At 36.7% G+C, this 18,381-nt stretch overlaps 1 protein-coding gene across 11 annotated transcripts in view; it reads right to left on the bottom strand.

Moving 5' to 3' along the window:
• Spag16 (sperm associated antigen 16) overlaps nt 1-18,381 on the bottom strand; it is a 919,670-nt gene that overhangs the window by 763,958 nt on the left and 137,331 nt on the right. For all 11 annotated transcript variants that reach the window (XR_005488954.2, XR_005488955.2, XR_010054628.1 and 8 more), the window contains one exon: nt 10,809-10,936. Coding sequence is in view for 8 of the 11 variants with exons in the window: in XM_063267621.1 (XP_063123691.1) it covers nt 10,809-10,936 (128 nt within the window). In the remaining 3 variants the exon portion in view is untranslated. The remainder of the gene's footprint in view (nt 1-10,808; nt 10,937-18,381) is intronic.

Raw genomic sequence — 18,381 nt, 5'->3', positions numbered from 1 at the left:
TATACTAGAAAAAAGGCTAGAAAATTCTAGGAATGTGTCTTTTCTCACAGGAGACCAAATGAGCTAAGGAGAACAACGAAGTTCCAGAAAATACTTAAAAGCAGATCCAGGATTAGGGAAGAGGTGGAGAATACTTGCTCTTATAAAAGACTGCGATCTGATTGGCATCACCCAATGGCAGTTAGTAACCAAACCTCCAGATCTTAGAATATAGAGTTTAAAGCAAACATAAGATAGACATTTTGTCTTAATTTCCAAAATGTTATCATGATGGTAATACAAAGAAATAATTCCATTTGGAAAAAAAATGATCAGAGGCAGATACATTCACTGGAGCTATGAGGACTGAATTACAGCCAACGGACTTTGAATGACCCCAGTGACAATCCAGAGGCCTCAGAGACCCGATTAACTCGATAATAAAGTGGTAATGAGTCAGAAGACAGGCATCACCAGCTACTCTATGGAAGATAATGACACTAAAGTGGAAGACATACGAAGTTGGAGAAAAAAATAGAGATGGCAGTCAAGTGAGATAGTGGACAAAGAAATGATAAACTTTAGGTATTCACAAATATGCAAGTTAAAATGGGCTATTTTATGAGGCACTCTAAAATTAATGGTTATTGCCTTAGGATAATGTCAGTAGTTTTAAATTAAAGTTGGATCTGAACATAAATATTGTTATGTATGTGGAGTGGATAAGCTAATAAAAGTTTTATTGCTTTCTATTAGATTATAAAATCACTATTAATACCAAAAATGATGTGAAACTAATATGACAATATTTTTCTAGTCATTGCTGTTTAAGAAATATTCAGAATTGGTTTAAGATTTAGATCAGATGCTTGCAACCCATTCATTGAATAATTCATATATATATAATTTCATATTTATTGACCTTAAATTGAACAAAACATGCCAATTTTGAATGAGGCATTAAGAAATATCAGAGATTGCCAGAACCATTGATAGTTCATATGTTATATAGTATTTCTAATTATTTAAACAACATCATGAGTATTTTGAAAGATTAAGTAAATTGTTCAAGAGAAAGGAGCTTTATCAGTTTATGATTATGTCCTAAGCAACCTTCCTGGGCCCTACATTGTACAGGTTCACCTTTGCTTCGAACTCCATTTTCCTTTCTATTATACAGCAGGCCATAGGAAATACGAGCCTGTAGGGAAAGGACGAGCTGGAGTGAGAAGTGTTGTCTGTATTTACTGGAATATTATTCATTATCAGCTCACAGAAATAGAACTGTCTTATCATAATAATATACTCCAGAAAAAGTTTTATGCAAAAATTAAATGCCTTGACTTTTCAAAACCTAAGCCCATGTCCTAAGGGAGACAAACAGTTTCATTTTTACTAACCTTAGTTAATAAGTAGGATTTTATGCATTGTTGGCACTACATGTAATTGCTATATATAATTATAATATGTCCAACAATGCCTTCTTGTAGGTCACTGTGGTTATTACTATGGATCTAGATAATTAAAAGGGAATGAAAAATGGTTATAGCCCCAGAAGGGCAACTGTCGGTCTCTGACTGAGTCTATGAAATGCTGGAATTGGAAGTGCTTTACGCATCATCTGTGACCAATGTCAAAGCCCTTCCATAATTTTTAGCTATAAGTTAACCAGAGAGAGAGAGAGAGAGAGAGAGAGAGAGAGAGAGAGAGAGAGAGAGAGAGAAACACTTTCTGAGAGATGACAGCCACTTAACAAACCCAAAGTGACTGAAAAAACTTGAAGTTAATTGCTAACACAAGGAAGAGTACTAAAAACATGAAAACTAAAATTCTAATCTAATTAGATGATGTATTTGCTCATGGAACATACCCAGAAAGTAAATAGCTCATTAAAATTAATGTTTGCATTTATTGTGTACTCATGTATATCTTCCTTCTTAAAAGTTACTGGTATAAATGTTACTACTGTCCCGCTAGATAATAGGGTCTACCTAATACCTTAGCACCTGGCATCAAATCTTAAAGCCAGTAGGCCATGTCTCTAGAGTTATCCTTCTAGGAATATATCTCTTTACCTTAACTTTAGGAACTATAGGCGCTTTCTTCCTGTAATTCAAGTTTGAAATGCATGCTTCATTCTGATACACTGCTGATTTTGGAGAGAAATAAACATATACAGTATGTGCTTATGGTATATTTTTGAGATAATAATTACTATAGTTATTTGAGGGACTTTAACTTCTACATTCTGAGTATGACTTGCTATCTTCTGAGAACATGTAACTGAAAAGAAAACACTAAAGAAAGGTTGACTTTCTATTGTTTCATGGTTTGAAAAGTATTTCTACAAAGGCCAGGATTTTTTTCTTTTTCTTTTCTTTTTTCTTTTCTTTGTCTTTCACAGGAAATGTCAGGTACCATATTTCTGGATACAGTGTCAGGACACTGCCTGGAATAGCACTGACAGGCACCCAGCTGCTCCCCAACCCATGTGCAGCTTTCCAGCATTTTCTGAATACAAGAGAAAGTGTGGATGTTAAGATTGCTAAGGTCTAGTAGAAGACTCCTTTGACTTTCAAGATCTTAACATGAGTTTTCCAACTTCCTTGTTTTGCATTATATGACGCTTCTAGGATATTGTGAACACGCCTCGACCTCCAGGATGCTCTGAAGTCAGCTTTTCTCTTCCTTCTCTGTACACTGCAGGATCTCTTCTACATGCTGTCTTGTCATAAACGCCCTGGCCCATCTTTAATCCTGAAGCTATCCTCAACTGAATTCTGCTACATTTTATGTTCTCCTATAGAACCTTTGACCACCAGATATATGTTATCATCAATGGATTTTACACTTGGCCTGCTGTGATCTCAAGTAAATGCCAGCTGCCTGCAACTGAATTCCTTCAGGTAATTAACTGCACAGGGTAGTTGGGATCTCTTCCATTTTACGGAATGAATATGTGGATATAAATATCATGAAGTATTTCTTGCATTGAAAGTCATTTTAAACAGACTAACTCATTTAATTTTTTAAAAGTATAGGAAATCTAGAAAGTAAAACTAGATAAAGGCTGAGTGATGCTACAAACAGCTGACTCAGGAATCTGGGTATCTATCATGAATCGGAGCCTCTACTATGTACTTGGACTCCAGCTACAAGAGAGCAAGCAGACCACTAACACAGTCGAACCACACAGCAGACCCAGGAAACAATGTCCTAATGGGCTCACAAAGGGGACACTGGGGTGTGCACATCAAACAGCACTTCTAGGTTAAAGCTAAAGTCTCTGTCTTTTTATGAAATACATTGAAATGTCTGACTCACAGGCATAAGACAAGGCATGGAAGAAAGAAAATATGGAGAGAGCTGGCGTGGTAGCACACAATGAAGAGTACTCGTTGCACAATTATGAGAAGCAGAGTTCAGATGCCAGCAGCTACAAAACAAGCCAGGTATCCAAAATGCCTAAAACTCCAGATCCAAGGGACCCAATCAATGCCCTCTTCTAGCCTCTGTATATACACTAACCCCACTCACCTATGTGTGCATATGCTCATAAAAACACATAGACACAACATACACATAAGTAAATAAAATAGCATTTGAAATGTATTTTTTTTAAACAACCACAAAGAAAGCACTGACAGCGAGTGGAGATGAGGGGCAAAGTAGCAGTTACATTTTGTTAGAACTGCCTCTGGGGAGCAGGTGGCATTTGAGTAACAGTAGGAATGAAGCAGAAGTGTAAAACTTGGAATCCTGACACTGCCCATCAAGTGAAAGGCTCATGTGGTGATGCAGTAATGAGTGTCCGCAGAACAGAAATGACGGCCATGTGTGGGCCAAGGAAGGGAAGAGAGCATGTGTCCAAAAAGAAGGCATGGTCTTCATCTTGAGCCTGACCAGTGAAGCATGTACTTAAAGTAGGAACTCGTATGATCCAATTTATGTTCTCTAACACCCATTAAATTCCTGTGAAATAGATGCAATATGGGAGAGCTGATATTGCAGAGTATGGTGGGAAAAATTATTAGCCTTTTGCACAGTGTGAGTGATGACTACTACTAGTACTAGAGATAGAAAGAAAAAATGTAAATGAGTTCTAAACCAAAGAACTATTAAAATTACTGGGAGACTCCCCCTACAGGGGATCCAAGTACCAAACAAGCATTCCACCTCTGGGCTATAACCTCATCCCTGACAGGGAGGTTTAATAGTAGAATTTGTAGGGTGAGACTTTGAGGAATCAAAATTACTTGTGGGACTTTAGTTGATACCTATTTATACACAGTGGTTCTTTTATGAAGATGAAGATTAGAAGTCCAGGCTTTCTGAGGTAACACAAGCTTCTTCTCTGGACATGATAACTGGAGAATCATAAAATGTTCAAACTTAAGGGAAAATGTCAAGGTATTACCACTTGAATTGAGAGCCAGAGAATAGAAGATGCTACCTGAGAAATGTACTTAGTAAAAAGATGAAGCTAAGAGTTGGTCTTAAGAGGTAGTCCTTTAACCAGACATCTGGCTCAAGAGAAGCAGTTCACTGGAAAAGCTAAGAGGGCGGAGAACTGGAGTCAAGAGGAAATCCAGAACACACTAAGAGCAGCTAGGGTCTCAGGAAGAAACACATGAGTGACCAACTGTCTAAGCAGTACCGGACAAATGAAGAAAATGAGAAGCTACATATGAACAGTCACTGGTAAGTTATAATAAAATCACCAGTGATGCTGATAAAAGGAGTTTCAGAGGAGGGAGGTGGGAGGGTTAGTCTTGGTTGTCAACTTCTTGGGATTTTTTAGTTACCGTGGAAACAACTGTCTAGTTGTGTCTTGGGGGATTATCTAGATTCAGTAAACTGAACTGGAAAGATCCAGTGAATACAGGAGATAAAATTCCAAGAGTTAGGATCTCAGACTGAATAAAGGGAGGAAGGCAGCTGAGCACCGGCATTCAGCACTCTTTGCTCCCTGACTGCCGATGCGTGTGACCAGCCCCTCAGCCTCCTGCCACTGCGCCTGCCCATCATGATGGGTTTTGCCCGCAAACAGGAGCCAAATTTTCCACATTCTTTTCATAAGTTGTTTAAGTAGAGGTTGCCCTTCTTTGTCACGACAGCACAGCGGGGAACCAGTGCAGATAGGCTCTGCAGTGTGGGCTCAATGGCAAGAACAAATGGGATTGCGGTGAGTCTGTATTTCCCCACATTTCTGTAAGAAAGCGGGGCACTGGGACAGAACATGGCAGGAATCGAGTTCTCTAGACCAAAGGGGAGGTTTTAACTGATGTGCATTATTGAGGGGCATTGTTTAGTGGGCACCATTCAAACCTCTGTGAAAGTAGTAGAAATACCTAAACCAGAGCTTAGAAGTACTTTTAATTAGTCTAATTTAAAACTCTCTGGTTCTTTGACCTATGAAATTGCACTATATAAAAATGTAAATTACTATGACATTAAGAATTTTTAAATTATCTGGATTTTAATATATGTTTTTATTGTGACCTTGTTAAAAAGCAGTAAAAATATGTTTTGATATATCTGTTTTTCCTAGAACAAAATACATAATTAGCATTTTTCTGCACTTACTCACAATCTAATTAATCATTTTAATATTCAACTATAAAGCAATTATCCTAGGTCATGATTCTCAAGACGAAAAAACAGGATTTTACCCTGAATCATAAGTTATATGGTTTTATATTACTGGAAAATTGTGTGCATTAATGTAAAAATGGAGATTTTTTTTTCTTTAAATTTTTTCTGAAACAATGTGTGGATTTATTTATTGCTTTCATCTTAAACTACGTCTGAATCAAATCCTGTGATTTTTATGATGTCTGAGTAGCGTGTGTGTGTGTGTGTGTGTGTGTGTGTGTGTGTGTACGTGTGGAGAGAGAGAGAGAGAGAGAGAGAGAGAGAGAGAGAGAGAGAGAGATCTGTTTATCTGCGTCTACTAAAAACAGAGAGAAGATAACTCCTCACTGAACTACGACCAGAAACAGTGTATGTAAAGGAGGTGAATCTTTTCATTAGTGCTCAGTATCATTTGTATTTCTGCCTTTTACAGTATTAATGGCCATACTACTAGTTATATTTCAAAGTTAAGAAACCTATAAACTATAACTTAAAAACATTTCCCATTGATATTAATTGACAAACAAAAGCAAAATTAACGCTTGATCAATGAGACAAATGTTCTTGCCTAAGGAAGCATACAATAAATCAATAAATATTTTACTGCAATATTGAACCTGGAGCCTCATGTGGGTTAGTCAACTGCTCTAAAACATAGCTGCATCCCTAATCATTAAAAAGTGTTTTAATTATTTACTCTACGTTAAGTGTGTGTGATGCACGCAAACACACACACACACACACACACACACACACAGGTGTAAGTTTACTCATTTATGTGCCACCACACTCTATTTTATTCTTTGAGAAAAGGTCTTTCACTGAAATGGGAACTAGGCTGGTGGTCAGCAAGTTGCAGCACACTTCCTGTCCCTGTATCCTACAGTCCTTCGATAACCGGAGCTGGTCACAACCACATTTGTACATGGATGCTGAGAATTTGAGCTCAGGTACACATACATTCACCACAAATACTCTTAACCACAGTTTTATCACACCTTTTTAAACTTTGTAACTTTTAATTTATTTGTTCATTTACTTATTGTGCATGTGTTTTGTGTGTGTGTGTGTGTGTGTGTGTGTGTGTGTGTGTGTGTGCATCTTTGTGTGCAGATACACTTGTGGAGACTAAAGGATGATGTGGAGGCTCAAGGGGGATCCCTCAGAGCTGGAGTTAGATGTGTTCCCGGGGTGCCAGCTTCTTAAGTGTGCCCTGGGGTCTGAATTCTGGTTCTCAGAATAGTGCAGGCAGCATTCTTGAGCACTGATCCATCACTCCAGGTCCCTCATACCTGGTGAAACTAGAGAAACACTAAATATTACTTTGAAATTATATTTATGGTTAGTTGATGGCTGTGAGTTACAACAGGATAAACAGGAAGAGTTGGTGGAATAAACACATGGGAACCACACCAACACAAAGCAAGGAAGAAATGGTGGTACAAGGAGCAGAAATGAACAGACTGCCAATAAAGCAGACAACCCAATGGGTTGTCCCAAAGCAGCAACTTGATTTAAGTCATCCTTAGATTAATAACCATTCATTCTACTGGTTCACCTTTCCACTGCCTAAGCCATAAAGACAGAGCCTTCTCTCCTAATAAAATTGCTAGCAAAGATAATGAAATCTCTCCCTGGGCTATGCTAGTGGTTATGGGGCAGCTGGCTTTGTAGACGCTAGAAATAACGTAACCTGATATCTGGATTCTTGTTTTTGACAAAGCAACCATTTCCCTCTTTATCTTCTTTCATTGAATACAGGCTTTCCCTTTAACTTCTACTTCACTTCTTAACTGACCAACTCCTTCTCTCTATAAAGAATGTCAGCAGTGCGGGCTATATCTAATCACTTGAGCTCAGTAGTCATGCCCAGCTGCTACCACCGAGCCAATGGAGGGGACTATGAAGAATCAACTAATTCATTACCAAATGTCTTTGTGAGCCAAGGATTTTTATTGTGACGTAATTAACTATTAATTTATGAGATGAAATATGAGTATGTGAAACAGAATTGCTATCAATGGAAACTAAATTAACATGAAAAGATGGGAAAATCATCCTCTGAAAGAGCCTGGAATTCTCACTTTAGATTAAAGAAACACAAGTTAAAACTGGATGCTAATAGCCTTACTATTGCCAAAGCTATTGGTTTTTCTCCACAAACCTATGGCTGTCCCATGTCTAATGACAACACTTACACAGTTCATTGGAAAAGGAAAGGTATAGCTTATGGAGCCTTCACAACTGTGGACTGCTGTTCATGACACTGGATGGGACCCTGCATACCACCAAAGGGCAACAGTAAATGCCAACCCAGCCATAAGCCCTCAATCAAAACCTGTGAGCTACCTGGTACAATGGGGCACAAACTTGTGGGGGTAACCAACTGGTATCTGATTTGAATTAATTACCATTCCAGGAGAAGGAACCCACAGCTGACACTGCTGGGTAGCCAAAATCCTGGGACTAGATACAACAAGGACCAATGGGGAAAGTCAGATACTACTGTTCTGTTAAAGGAACTTTAGAAAGATTCACTCCAAATTATATTTTACAGTATTCATAGATCAGTCCCTTGCTCTCCAATCATCAGAGAAATGTCCTCTTAAAGCAGATGAGAACAAATACAGAAACCCATAAGCCAACCATGTACAGAGAGTAAGAGATCTTAGAACACTCAGTCCTGAACTGGATGCATACATCAAATTCCTCTGCCTCAGGCCTCAAGAAGCCAATGGAAGAAGAGGCAGAAAGAGTGTAAGAGCTAGGAGGGATTGAGACACCAAGAGTAAGCACGCTTTCTGAACAGAGAAGGACTAACGCACATGTGAACTCACACAGACTGTGGCAGCATGCAGTCTGCATGAGTCTGCACTGCATGAGGTGCTAGAACTGAAAGTGGAAACACCCTCATTCTTGACCCAGAAGCACTCTTCAATTGCAAACCTCTTACAAATGAAAATTCAGGTTCTCCAAAGGAGTCTCACTGGAGAAACAAGCCACTCTTAAGGGTGGGCTCAATGCCCAGCATAGTGAACAAAAACATTCAACTACACCTTTGCAGAGTCATGTCTCATAATGCTGAATCAGAGCTTTCTTTTCTTTTCTTTCCTTTACTTTTTTCTTTTCTTTTCTCTTCTTTACTTTTCTTTTCTTATCTCTTCTTTTCTCTGTTTCTTTCATTTTTTCTTTCATTTTTTTCACTTAAAGGCTCTTTGTGAATATATCTTCAGTTTTCTGTCTTTTAGAGATTCCTGTGTGTGAAAACACACGTGTCTTCGTGCCTATATGTGCTTTTCCTTTGGCTGTTTTTCTTCTGTATGAGTTTTCCTATTCCAACTTGCTTTTGTTTTATTTTATTTTATTTTATTATTGTTCCTTTAGATGTCTGTTTCCCAATGAGAAACAGAAAAGTTATGGATCTGGTTGGGAGGTGAGGTGGGAAGAAACTGAGAGGACTAAGTAAAGGAGAAACCATAATCAGAATATATTATATGAAAAAAATCTATTTTCAATAAAAGAAAAAAGAGAACTCAATACATATATTGTCTTCGGAACACAGACTATTAGACACTTGTTCAAACAGGAGCATTTCTTCCTAGAGAGTGGTTGTGTATTATAATTCTCTGTTTATTATCAAATCAACTCTGCCTGTTCTTGCCATTGCATGGGCTGAGTAGAGTGTACTGTGGAAAATTCTTAAAATGCAATTCTAAAATAACTAGGTCTCTTTTTATACCAAGTCAAATTATACCCACCGATGAAGTATAGTAAAATAAGTGAAAATAAAGTAATTTTATATTTTAAAATAAAATTGTGGATAATGCACTATTGTTTAATATAAGAAACAGGATACAGAATCATACCTAGCTAAAAGACATTTAACTAAAGTTATAACATTACTTTCAAAGATAAACATATGCACACAGAGAGACACACACAGACACAAGAAGACACACAAACACACACACACACACACACACACACACACAGCTGTATGCCCAATTTAATTAGAGCTATAAAGGATGAATGCATCATTTTTATGATTCTCTTCAAATGTTACTTATGGGTTTTGATCATGTCATTAAATTAATATCTATTATGCTATAAATACATAAAACATCATATATAACATTCTTGGTTTTAAAATAATGCATTAGTATTCACACATATATGCATATATACAGATAACTATTCATATATACATATGTATGTATATACCATAATATACCCCACATATTTATATATATGCATATGTACCATATGTATGTATATATGTGTGTTACCTATGTGATATGTATATAGATATGTATATATCACAATATCATCAAAAGCAACAGACATTTCAAATGAAAAAGAACTACAGAAGAAATAGATGAAATTATAGTACAAGATATGATTCTTGCTAAAGAAGTTTATGAATAATGACAGACCTTTTTCCTGTATATGATACTACCCAAATCATATTCTTGAGGAAAACTTACATATACTTTAGGTTATATATAAAAATGGAAGATTGTGATGTTATTCATCTAAGCTATAATTGATATCTATAATTATCGATAAAAACTATTTACTGGTTTAAGTTTTCCAAAAAGTTTTGTTTTATATGTACAAATTACTAACAGCAATACTCCTTCTCATGAATAAAAAAAACTTACCAACACTATCAATGGCAAAAGACATAAGAGCAATACATTTTATATATGTATAGATATAAATGTTCAGATTCATAAAGCAATTATATTTTAATAAGTGTGACATGATAAGTTTCTACTTTAAATCAATGTGCCTACAGTTCATGAAATTATGACTTAAAACAAATTAAAAATTGCATTACTCAAAAAGTACATTGCTAGAATCAAGAAAATAATTAAAATCTATAGATTCTCAAATCTCAGGTTTAAAATAGTTCTGGGAAACGCTCTAAATCCATGTGTGTCCTTGTAAATTGGAACTCTTAGCTCAACGGTAATAACTACAGTAAGTGCACTTAGTCGACACTGCCACCAAGTGCCTAAACCAATTAACTTGCACTATTCCGGTAGATTCTTTCTTTGCTTTGAGTAACTAAAGTAGCTCTCCGCACACGGGGTGAGAGAAAATCTCATAAGTTAAGAATAATTAAAATAGCACTACAGTTTAGACAGAAGAGCAAGGTCTCAAAGACATTAATAAAACTTTCAGAGTCCTACCAGCTCACTGGGAGTTCATGAAGTCTGAAAATGTTGTTTAGCCTGTAGTCAAATTTTGCAGTCGGAAGGCTCTCTGTACATGCAGTCAAGTTTGGATCAGGTTGCATATCTACAGGAAATTCTGAGTCCTGTGGAGGAGGACATGGGAACACAGCTCTGTTAGATATCCATGCCACTTACACAGTGATATTGTCTTACCTAACACTCGGTTCTAAGGAAGGTACCATTCCAGATGACGTTTACTTTCAATTCTTCATACCCCACTACAACTTTGGGAAAATATGCAAGAAAGACAAAACTAAAAATAAGGTATTTATTTGTTTTCATAGCTGAATTTAACTCTAAATTGCATACACATTAAAAATTAATTGAGTGCCTTCCCTTGATGGATAAGGTGAAGTACAATTTAATGTCTTATATGATTTCTCAATTGTCATTTTTTGATAATCATTCAACCTTGACAACAATTTCATTCCAGCAGTCAAAGCCCAAGGATTCATGTAGTACAATGACGCTGGCTAACAGGCTAATTATGGTTTTCTTACTTACATTTCAGAAAATTGGGTTAAAGTTATTTGCCAATAGTAAAATATTTCTGTTAGAGTTCTTCAGGCCACAAGCATTACCATTCACACCTCCATTTGTTAGTTAACCTTCTCCCCATCAGGCAAACACTTTAAGACAGGAATGTTCCCTCAGTGAACACATGGTAAAGATCAGTATTCAAAATCCTTAGTGGCTTATATATTAACTCTTTAAAACCATATACACACACAGGGAAATAATTCTACAGTATTTACTTCCTAAAATTGTCATTAGAAATGGAGCCATATATTCATTTTTATACTCAGTTATTTATTCAAATCATATTTCTAAAAGGCACACTCTTTCAAATAATATTCTTGGCATGGTCAACCTATCAATGAACAAAGCCAGTGAAAATTCATGCTCTCACAGATGTTGCATTCTAATGGATTCTTTATATCATGAGAAATATTAATTAACTTTTTAGGTGGGATTGTTTTCTGAATAAGAAAGTAACATGTATTATTACAGAATGTATAAAATTTCACACACTTCATAATACAACACAAAAATTCTAATCTCACATCAAGATATAGTTACTATTCATATTTTGGGAGAGCTATTTAATTATATCACTTTAGTTTCTGTAAAGTTGGGATCATGGTTTCTTTTCTTTTTGAAAATGATTGTATTATTATTTCTATTGTTATTGAAAAAATATGCAATATATATTGAACATGTTTTCCCCTCCTCGATTTCTACAGTATTCTCACCATCTCCCTACCCACCTGAGTTTATGTCCTCTGACTCCCTCAAATAAGAAAACAAACAAGAAGTGTGCACATACGCAAACACAAAACCACAAAAAAAATCAAAATGAATGGAAAGACCAATAAGATAGAAAATGTGAACTAAAAGGCAAAATGGGACAGAAAGTCCACAAAGATACCACTGAGTTCTTTTTGTGCTGGGCACATACTCCCGGACATGGGAACTCTCCTAAATCAGTTACATACCCAATGAGACTTCACTCAAAACAAATCCCCTTTCCAGCTGGCATCTACTGTGGAGAGTTTCTTGGCTAGCAGTGGGTTTCCGTGTCCAATTCCTCCTCTCAGGATTGGGCCCCACCTGGCTTGAACTTGTGTAGATCTTGGGCATGATACCACAGTCTTAGTGGTAGCATGTACCATTGTCTATGGAAATCACAGTTTACTTGGAGTCATTCATCACCTCTAGGTCTTACAATCTTTCTGCCTCCTTTTCTGCATAGATCCTTGAGGCGAGAGGGAAGGTTTTTGGTTTTTATTTTTTAATTTTTTTATTAGATATATTTCTTTACTTACATTTCAAATGGTGTTCCCTTTCCCGGTTTCCTGTCCAATAGCCCACATCCCCACCCCCTCCCCCATACAGGTGTCCCCCGAATCGACCTCTCTTACTTCCCCCACCCCGACATTTCCCTGCACTGGGGGTCCAACCTTGGCAGGACCAAGGGTTTCAAGAGGGAAGATTTTAGAGAAGAAATTACCTTTAGGACTGTGTGCTCCAAAGCCTCTTTCTCTAAACATTATTCTTTTACAGATTTGTGTTAATTCCAATATATTGCAAGAAGCTTCTTTGATGATTTTGTGAAAGCACTGATCCATGGACATGGAAATGTAACATGAAGGGTCATTTTATTGCTACATTATTTCAGAAGACTAATATTACATTTTCTCCATGACCATGTATATTCTATCTAATTTCAGGTGCTGGACCACTTGAGCAACATCGAGTATAGGGTCCATCTCATGGAATAGGATTTAAATCCAATTATTTTTAAAATGTGGTTGGTTACGCTCAGGACACTTGCACCTCTATTGTACCAGTATATCTTGCAGGCAGGTCACTGTAATAGGCTGGGGCCCCTTTGGCCAATGACCAAACACGATGTAACTTATTCCAGACATTGAAAGTTTCATTTGGTGGCATAAGATGTTTAGTTGAAACATTGTCTTGCTTTGTATTTGGTGACTCCATTTAGATTCATTTCATAATTGTATGGTTTAGGTAACATTTAAATAATAAGTATCCATATGGTTTTTCAAATGGCCTTTGCTGTTAGTTGTCCTCAATTTTTCTTCCTTTGCCCCTCCCATTTTTCCTCCCTGTTCAATCCTCCTATTCCAGTTTTGTCTTTTGTTTCTCCATAGATGGTTATATTCTTTCCCTCTTCCTTTATAGAGCCTTTCCTCTGGCTAGTATGTTACTTAGTCCCTAAACTCTGTGTTTATTGAGATTTTGATACAGGTACAGAAAGCTAAAAGTTAACGACCACATTTAAGAGAAAACGTGCAGTATTTATATTTGGGGGTCTGGGTCTTTAGTTTGATTCTACTAATCAACATTTCTCTTTTAATGCAAATATAATTCTATTTTTACTACTATAACTTTGTAGTATTACTTGAAATCTGGACTGGTACTATCTCTAACATTTGTATTATTCCGGATTGCTTAGGCTATCCTGGCCCTTTTGTGTTTCTATATTCAGTTTAAAAATGTATTTTTATAAGTTTCTGTGAAGCATTGTGCTGTAATTTTGGTGAGGATTGAATTAAATCTATAGATCACTTTTGGTACAGTGGCCATTTTCAAATATTATTTATTCTAACTAGCCATGAACATATGAAAATCTTCCTATCTTCTGGTGTCTTCTTTTATATATGAAACCATACCATTCCTTTCCTATTTCTATCCCTTTGATCTTATTCAGCTGACTTGCTGTAGTTAAAACTCCATACTGTATTGACTAGATAGAGAGAATGAATACCCTTTGTCTTGTTCCTCATTTTAGTGAAAATGCTTTGTGTTTCTCCCTGTATAGGTTATGTAGGCAGTAAGACTGATGTAAATTGCTTTAATTATGTTGAGGTATGCCCTTTGTATGTGGGGATTTCTATTACAAAGGAATGCTGGCTTTTGTCAAAGGCCTTTTCTGTATCTAATGAGATGATCGTGTAGTTTTGTTTCACATCTGCTTATTTGGTGGACTAAGGTTATAAATTTATGTACGTTGTACCATCCTGCATCTCTGTGATGAACCAGCATAATATTGGTATTATTTGGTTTCGTTTGTAAGTATTTTATAACAATTATTGCATTTGTGGTCATAAAGAATGCTGGTTTATAATTTTCATTTCTGGGTAATCTTTTTTGTGTGGTTTTATTATTTATAAAAAGAGTTTAAAATGTTTCTCTAACTTATATTTTCAAAAGAATTTCAGGAGTATTGATATTTTTTCTTTGAAGGTTTGGTAGAATCTGTATGACCCTATTTTAAGGAGAGACGATTATACTTTTAACTACTGCTTCTATTTCATTAGGGGTTATGTGACTGTTTAAATGGCTTGTTCGGTCTTTATTTCACTTTGTTTTATTTGTTTTTTATTTAGTCTTCTTACATACGATAAAAACTGACCTCAGCCTCCCATTCCTCACCTTCCCCCAGTAACCCTTTCACTTCCCCTCTCCTCCAGATCCAAGAGAAAAATCAGGGACTCTAGTAATACTAACCCAACACAGCATAACAAGATGCAAACAGACTAGGCATAAACCCTCATTATGTGCTGTGGGAAGCATCTCTGATTGACAGTTGGGCCAGGCTCCATTAACGCGTATAGTCAATTCTTCTCAATTCTGTTTGATTCTATCCTAGGACTTGGAGCCATCCCAGGTGCAGATCCTGAAGTAATGTTGGGCATGAGCACCCATTCTGGGTATGAGTTAAGCTATTAACATGAGATTTCTCCAATATTTTCAATGGAGACACTTAATGCTATGAACTTGCATTTTATAACTACCTTCACTGTATCCTATAGGCTTGTGTTTTCATTTTTATTCCATTCCAAAATCATTTTAATTTCCCTTTTTATTACTGTCTTGCCACATTCTCATTCAGTAGTGAATTGTTCTGTTTCTGTGGGTTTTTATACTTTTTGATGTTTCTGTTATTGGTAATATTCATCTTTAATACATGGTGATCAGACAGAATGCAAAGTGTTATTTCGATTTTCTTATATCTGTTGAATTGGTTTACATTTTAGTACATGCTCAATTTTGGAGAAGGTTCCATGAGCTGCTTCTGAGAAAAAAGTATATCCTTTTGTGTTTGTGTGAAATATCAGCAGGCCCCTGCTAGGTTCATTTGACTTATAACATTATTTGACTCCAGCATTTCTCTGTTTAGTTTTTGTCTTTATGACCTGGCTATTGAGAGTGGAATAGTAAAGTTTCCTTACATGTGACACTATCACAGTCACGTTTTCATGTGACACATCCATCAGTCTGTTTTATAAAAATTATCAATGTCATATTTTATATACTATTTTATTATTTTTGTCTCCTTTGTGGTATTCAATGCTCCTAACAGAGCTTCCTCTGTATAAAACACTACTGCATGGATTACTTTTCTTAAGGTACAAGCACATTTTCAGAAGAATAAATAATTCAAATAAAGCAAATATTGACAAAACATGATAGCTTTTCACAGATATCTCTTCAGAAATACGATATCAATTTATATTCCTACCCCTCATATAGTACTGAGTTAACAATGCAAATTCTCTCTCTCTCTCTCTCTCTCTCTCTCTCTCTCTCTCTCTCTCTCTCAGTGCTATGATAACAATGCAAATACACACACACACATATGCACAGTACTGTGTCAACAATGGAAGTACACACACATGTACACATAAAACTCCATTCCTTAAAAATATCTCTATGCATCAATTTCATGAGCCTTGTTACTAGACTACACAAAGATAAGGAAATAGAGCATTTCAAAAACAATTACCAAGTCCTGTCACCTGTTTCTGAACTCAGATGAAAATAAGAATATGTAACAATGACAAAGAAGCTATTTGAAAGAAAACTATCAAGGTAAGACCTAGTTATAGTAATGCTGGATCAACATGCATCCACTCGCAGAGACAAAATACAAGGCTCAAGTTGATCAGCATTCCAGGAAATGTAAGCCAACAAATAGTAAGGCAGAATCAGGGAGGCCAATGTAACAATACATGAATAAAGAATGCATAGAGGACAGAGGAAGGAAGTAAAATTTTCACTACCCCTCCAAGCTCTCTAGCCATCACCAATTCTTTTTACTGAAAAGGTACAACTGCAAGGCAAGCAGGGCGTTCAGAAATAAGCTTCAGTAGCCAGTAGCTAGTGCCTCTCAACTCTCTGACTTGAAATTGTCTCACAGCTTGAATCAAACAATCCCTGGACCAGCCCAGACTAAATGAGTAACAATTGCTGAGGGGGAAGCTCCCTGTATGAAGTAAAACTCAGGCCTGAAACCCAGGCCTCTCCATCACTATTCAGCAACAGTGTGACTTGAACTGTATGGTTAGGCAAGCTGTTTATTACCATGGTTTGTTTTGGTTTGGTTGTTTTTTTCAATTAATTAATGAACTGGAAACTTTAAGACTTCTTTGGAAAGACAGTTGTGTTGGATGGTGTTTGCTGGGGCAAACATGTGAAGGAACGTTTCATTAAAGTAGACACAGGTATGAAAGGCTAAGGCGGTCTCATGAAGAACGTTTTGCTGAAGCAGACACAGGAGAGAGGATGTTCTGCTAAAGCAAGAAAATGAAAGGACAAATTCTTCACTAATGACGTGTGTGTATTGGTCCACCTTACATTGTGTAGTTGAGCTCCATTTGTCGGCACTCCATTGAGAAACACCAAAAAAGCAAAACAAAACAGAACAACAACAAACTTTCTGGTGGTGTGCTGTTTCTTCTTCAGCCTTGGGTGTCTTGGCACAGTGATGTCAGCTGAGACAGATGCACATGCTGAGGCAAGACCCATGGAGGACAGGAGATGTTTGGAGGGCATAAATTGGCCTCACCAGACAGTAATGGAGGCTGAGCTAGGCTTGCTTATAGAGACACCTGTGCAATGCTTGTGCTTGTGGGTCTCTCGTCTTCACTGATGTTCGCTGCTCTGAGAGAGGCACAGCCAGCCGAGAACTCCTGGCATCCCTGTGGTCCCTCCTGCTTACTCATGCAGAGGTTGAGCCCTGGCTGTCTCTGCTAGATAGTGCCACTGCTGCTGATTCTTGTCTGCTATCCTAACTCTACCAAACTGGGCTGCTGCTGTGTCCATTGAAGGGTGTGCATGTGGATTGAGTTGCCACTGTTAATCTGTGAGCTGAACCGCCAATTTCCAGACAATGACGTTGGGAGTTGCTCCAAAGAACTTTTCTAAACAGGTGCACTTCCCCCTATCTTTTCCTTCCCAGTGCCTCTAGTACAGGGGGTTAGTGTCATGTGTCAGCACTAAACCTCACAGATCTGGCCAGAGGAGCAACACTCAAGGTTAACTTCTAAACTCCACATCTGCATGCATATACATATATGCATACTGGCACACGCATGTGCACCTACACATACAAACAGAAAATATAATATTTAAAAACTAGTGGTGAAATGTGTAAAGAATATTAAGGTGAAGAGATAAGTAATAAGAACTGAAAGCATATATTTCTCATTAATTCATATATCATAATTATGTTAATAGATTGATGTAATTTTCTTAATGATGCTTATGACTATGTTGATAGGACAAAGATGGATGGGTGGATACATAGATGGGTGGGTAGGTAGATAAAACTAAAAAGGAATGATGAAGAATTATTACTATCGATGACTACATCTGATAAATAATAAAATTAAACTATATATGCCATGAGAAAACTGAAGATACAATATAAAGAAATTCTCTTCACTCTTGTATCAAGATAAAATACCTAGTGAAACAGTAATGTAAAATATTTTTAAACTACATATTGTTCATAGATATAAAAAATAAATTTTATTAAGTTACTTTGTGGACTCAGAGTCTATCAAATGGCTTTGTCATACATCTCATGAAAACTGACATAAATATTTAATTCAATTCAAACCAAATTTTTAATGTGAATTTTGGGCTTCTCTCTTATAAGTGTTGTGTTTAACAATCAATCATGTTGGGAAAGTGGTAGATCATTGGTCATTTACAT

The sequence above is a fragment of the Rattus norvegicus genome, chromosome 9 (assembly GCF_036323735.1).
Source record: "Rattus norvegicus strain BN/NHsdMcwi chromosome 9, GRCr8, whole genome shotgun sequence".
Classification (NCBI taxonomy): domain Eukaryota; kingdom Metazoa; phylum Chordata; class Mammalia; order Rodentia; family Muridae; genus Rattus; species Rattus norvegicus.
Note: the sequence above shows the minus strand (reverse complement) of the source record. Positions and strands in the feature narration are given on the sequence as shown.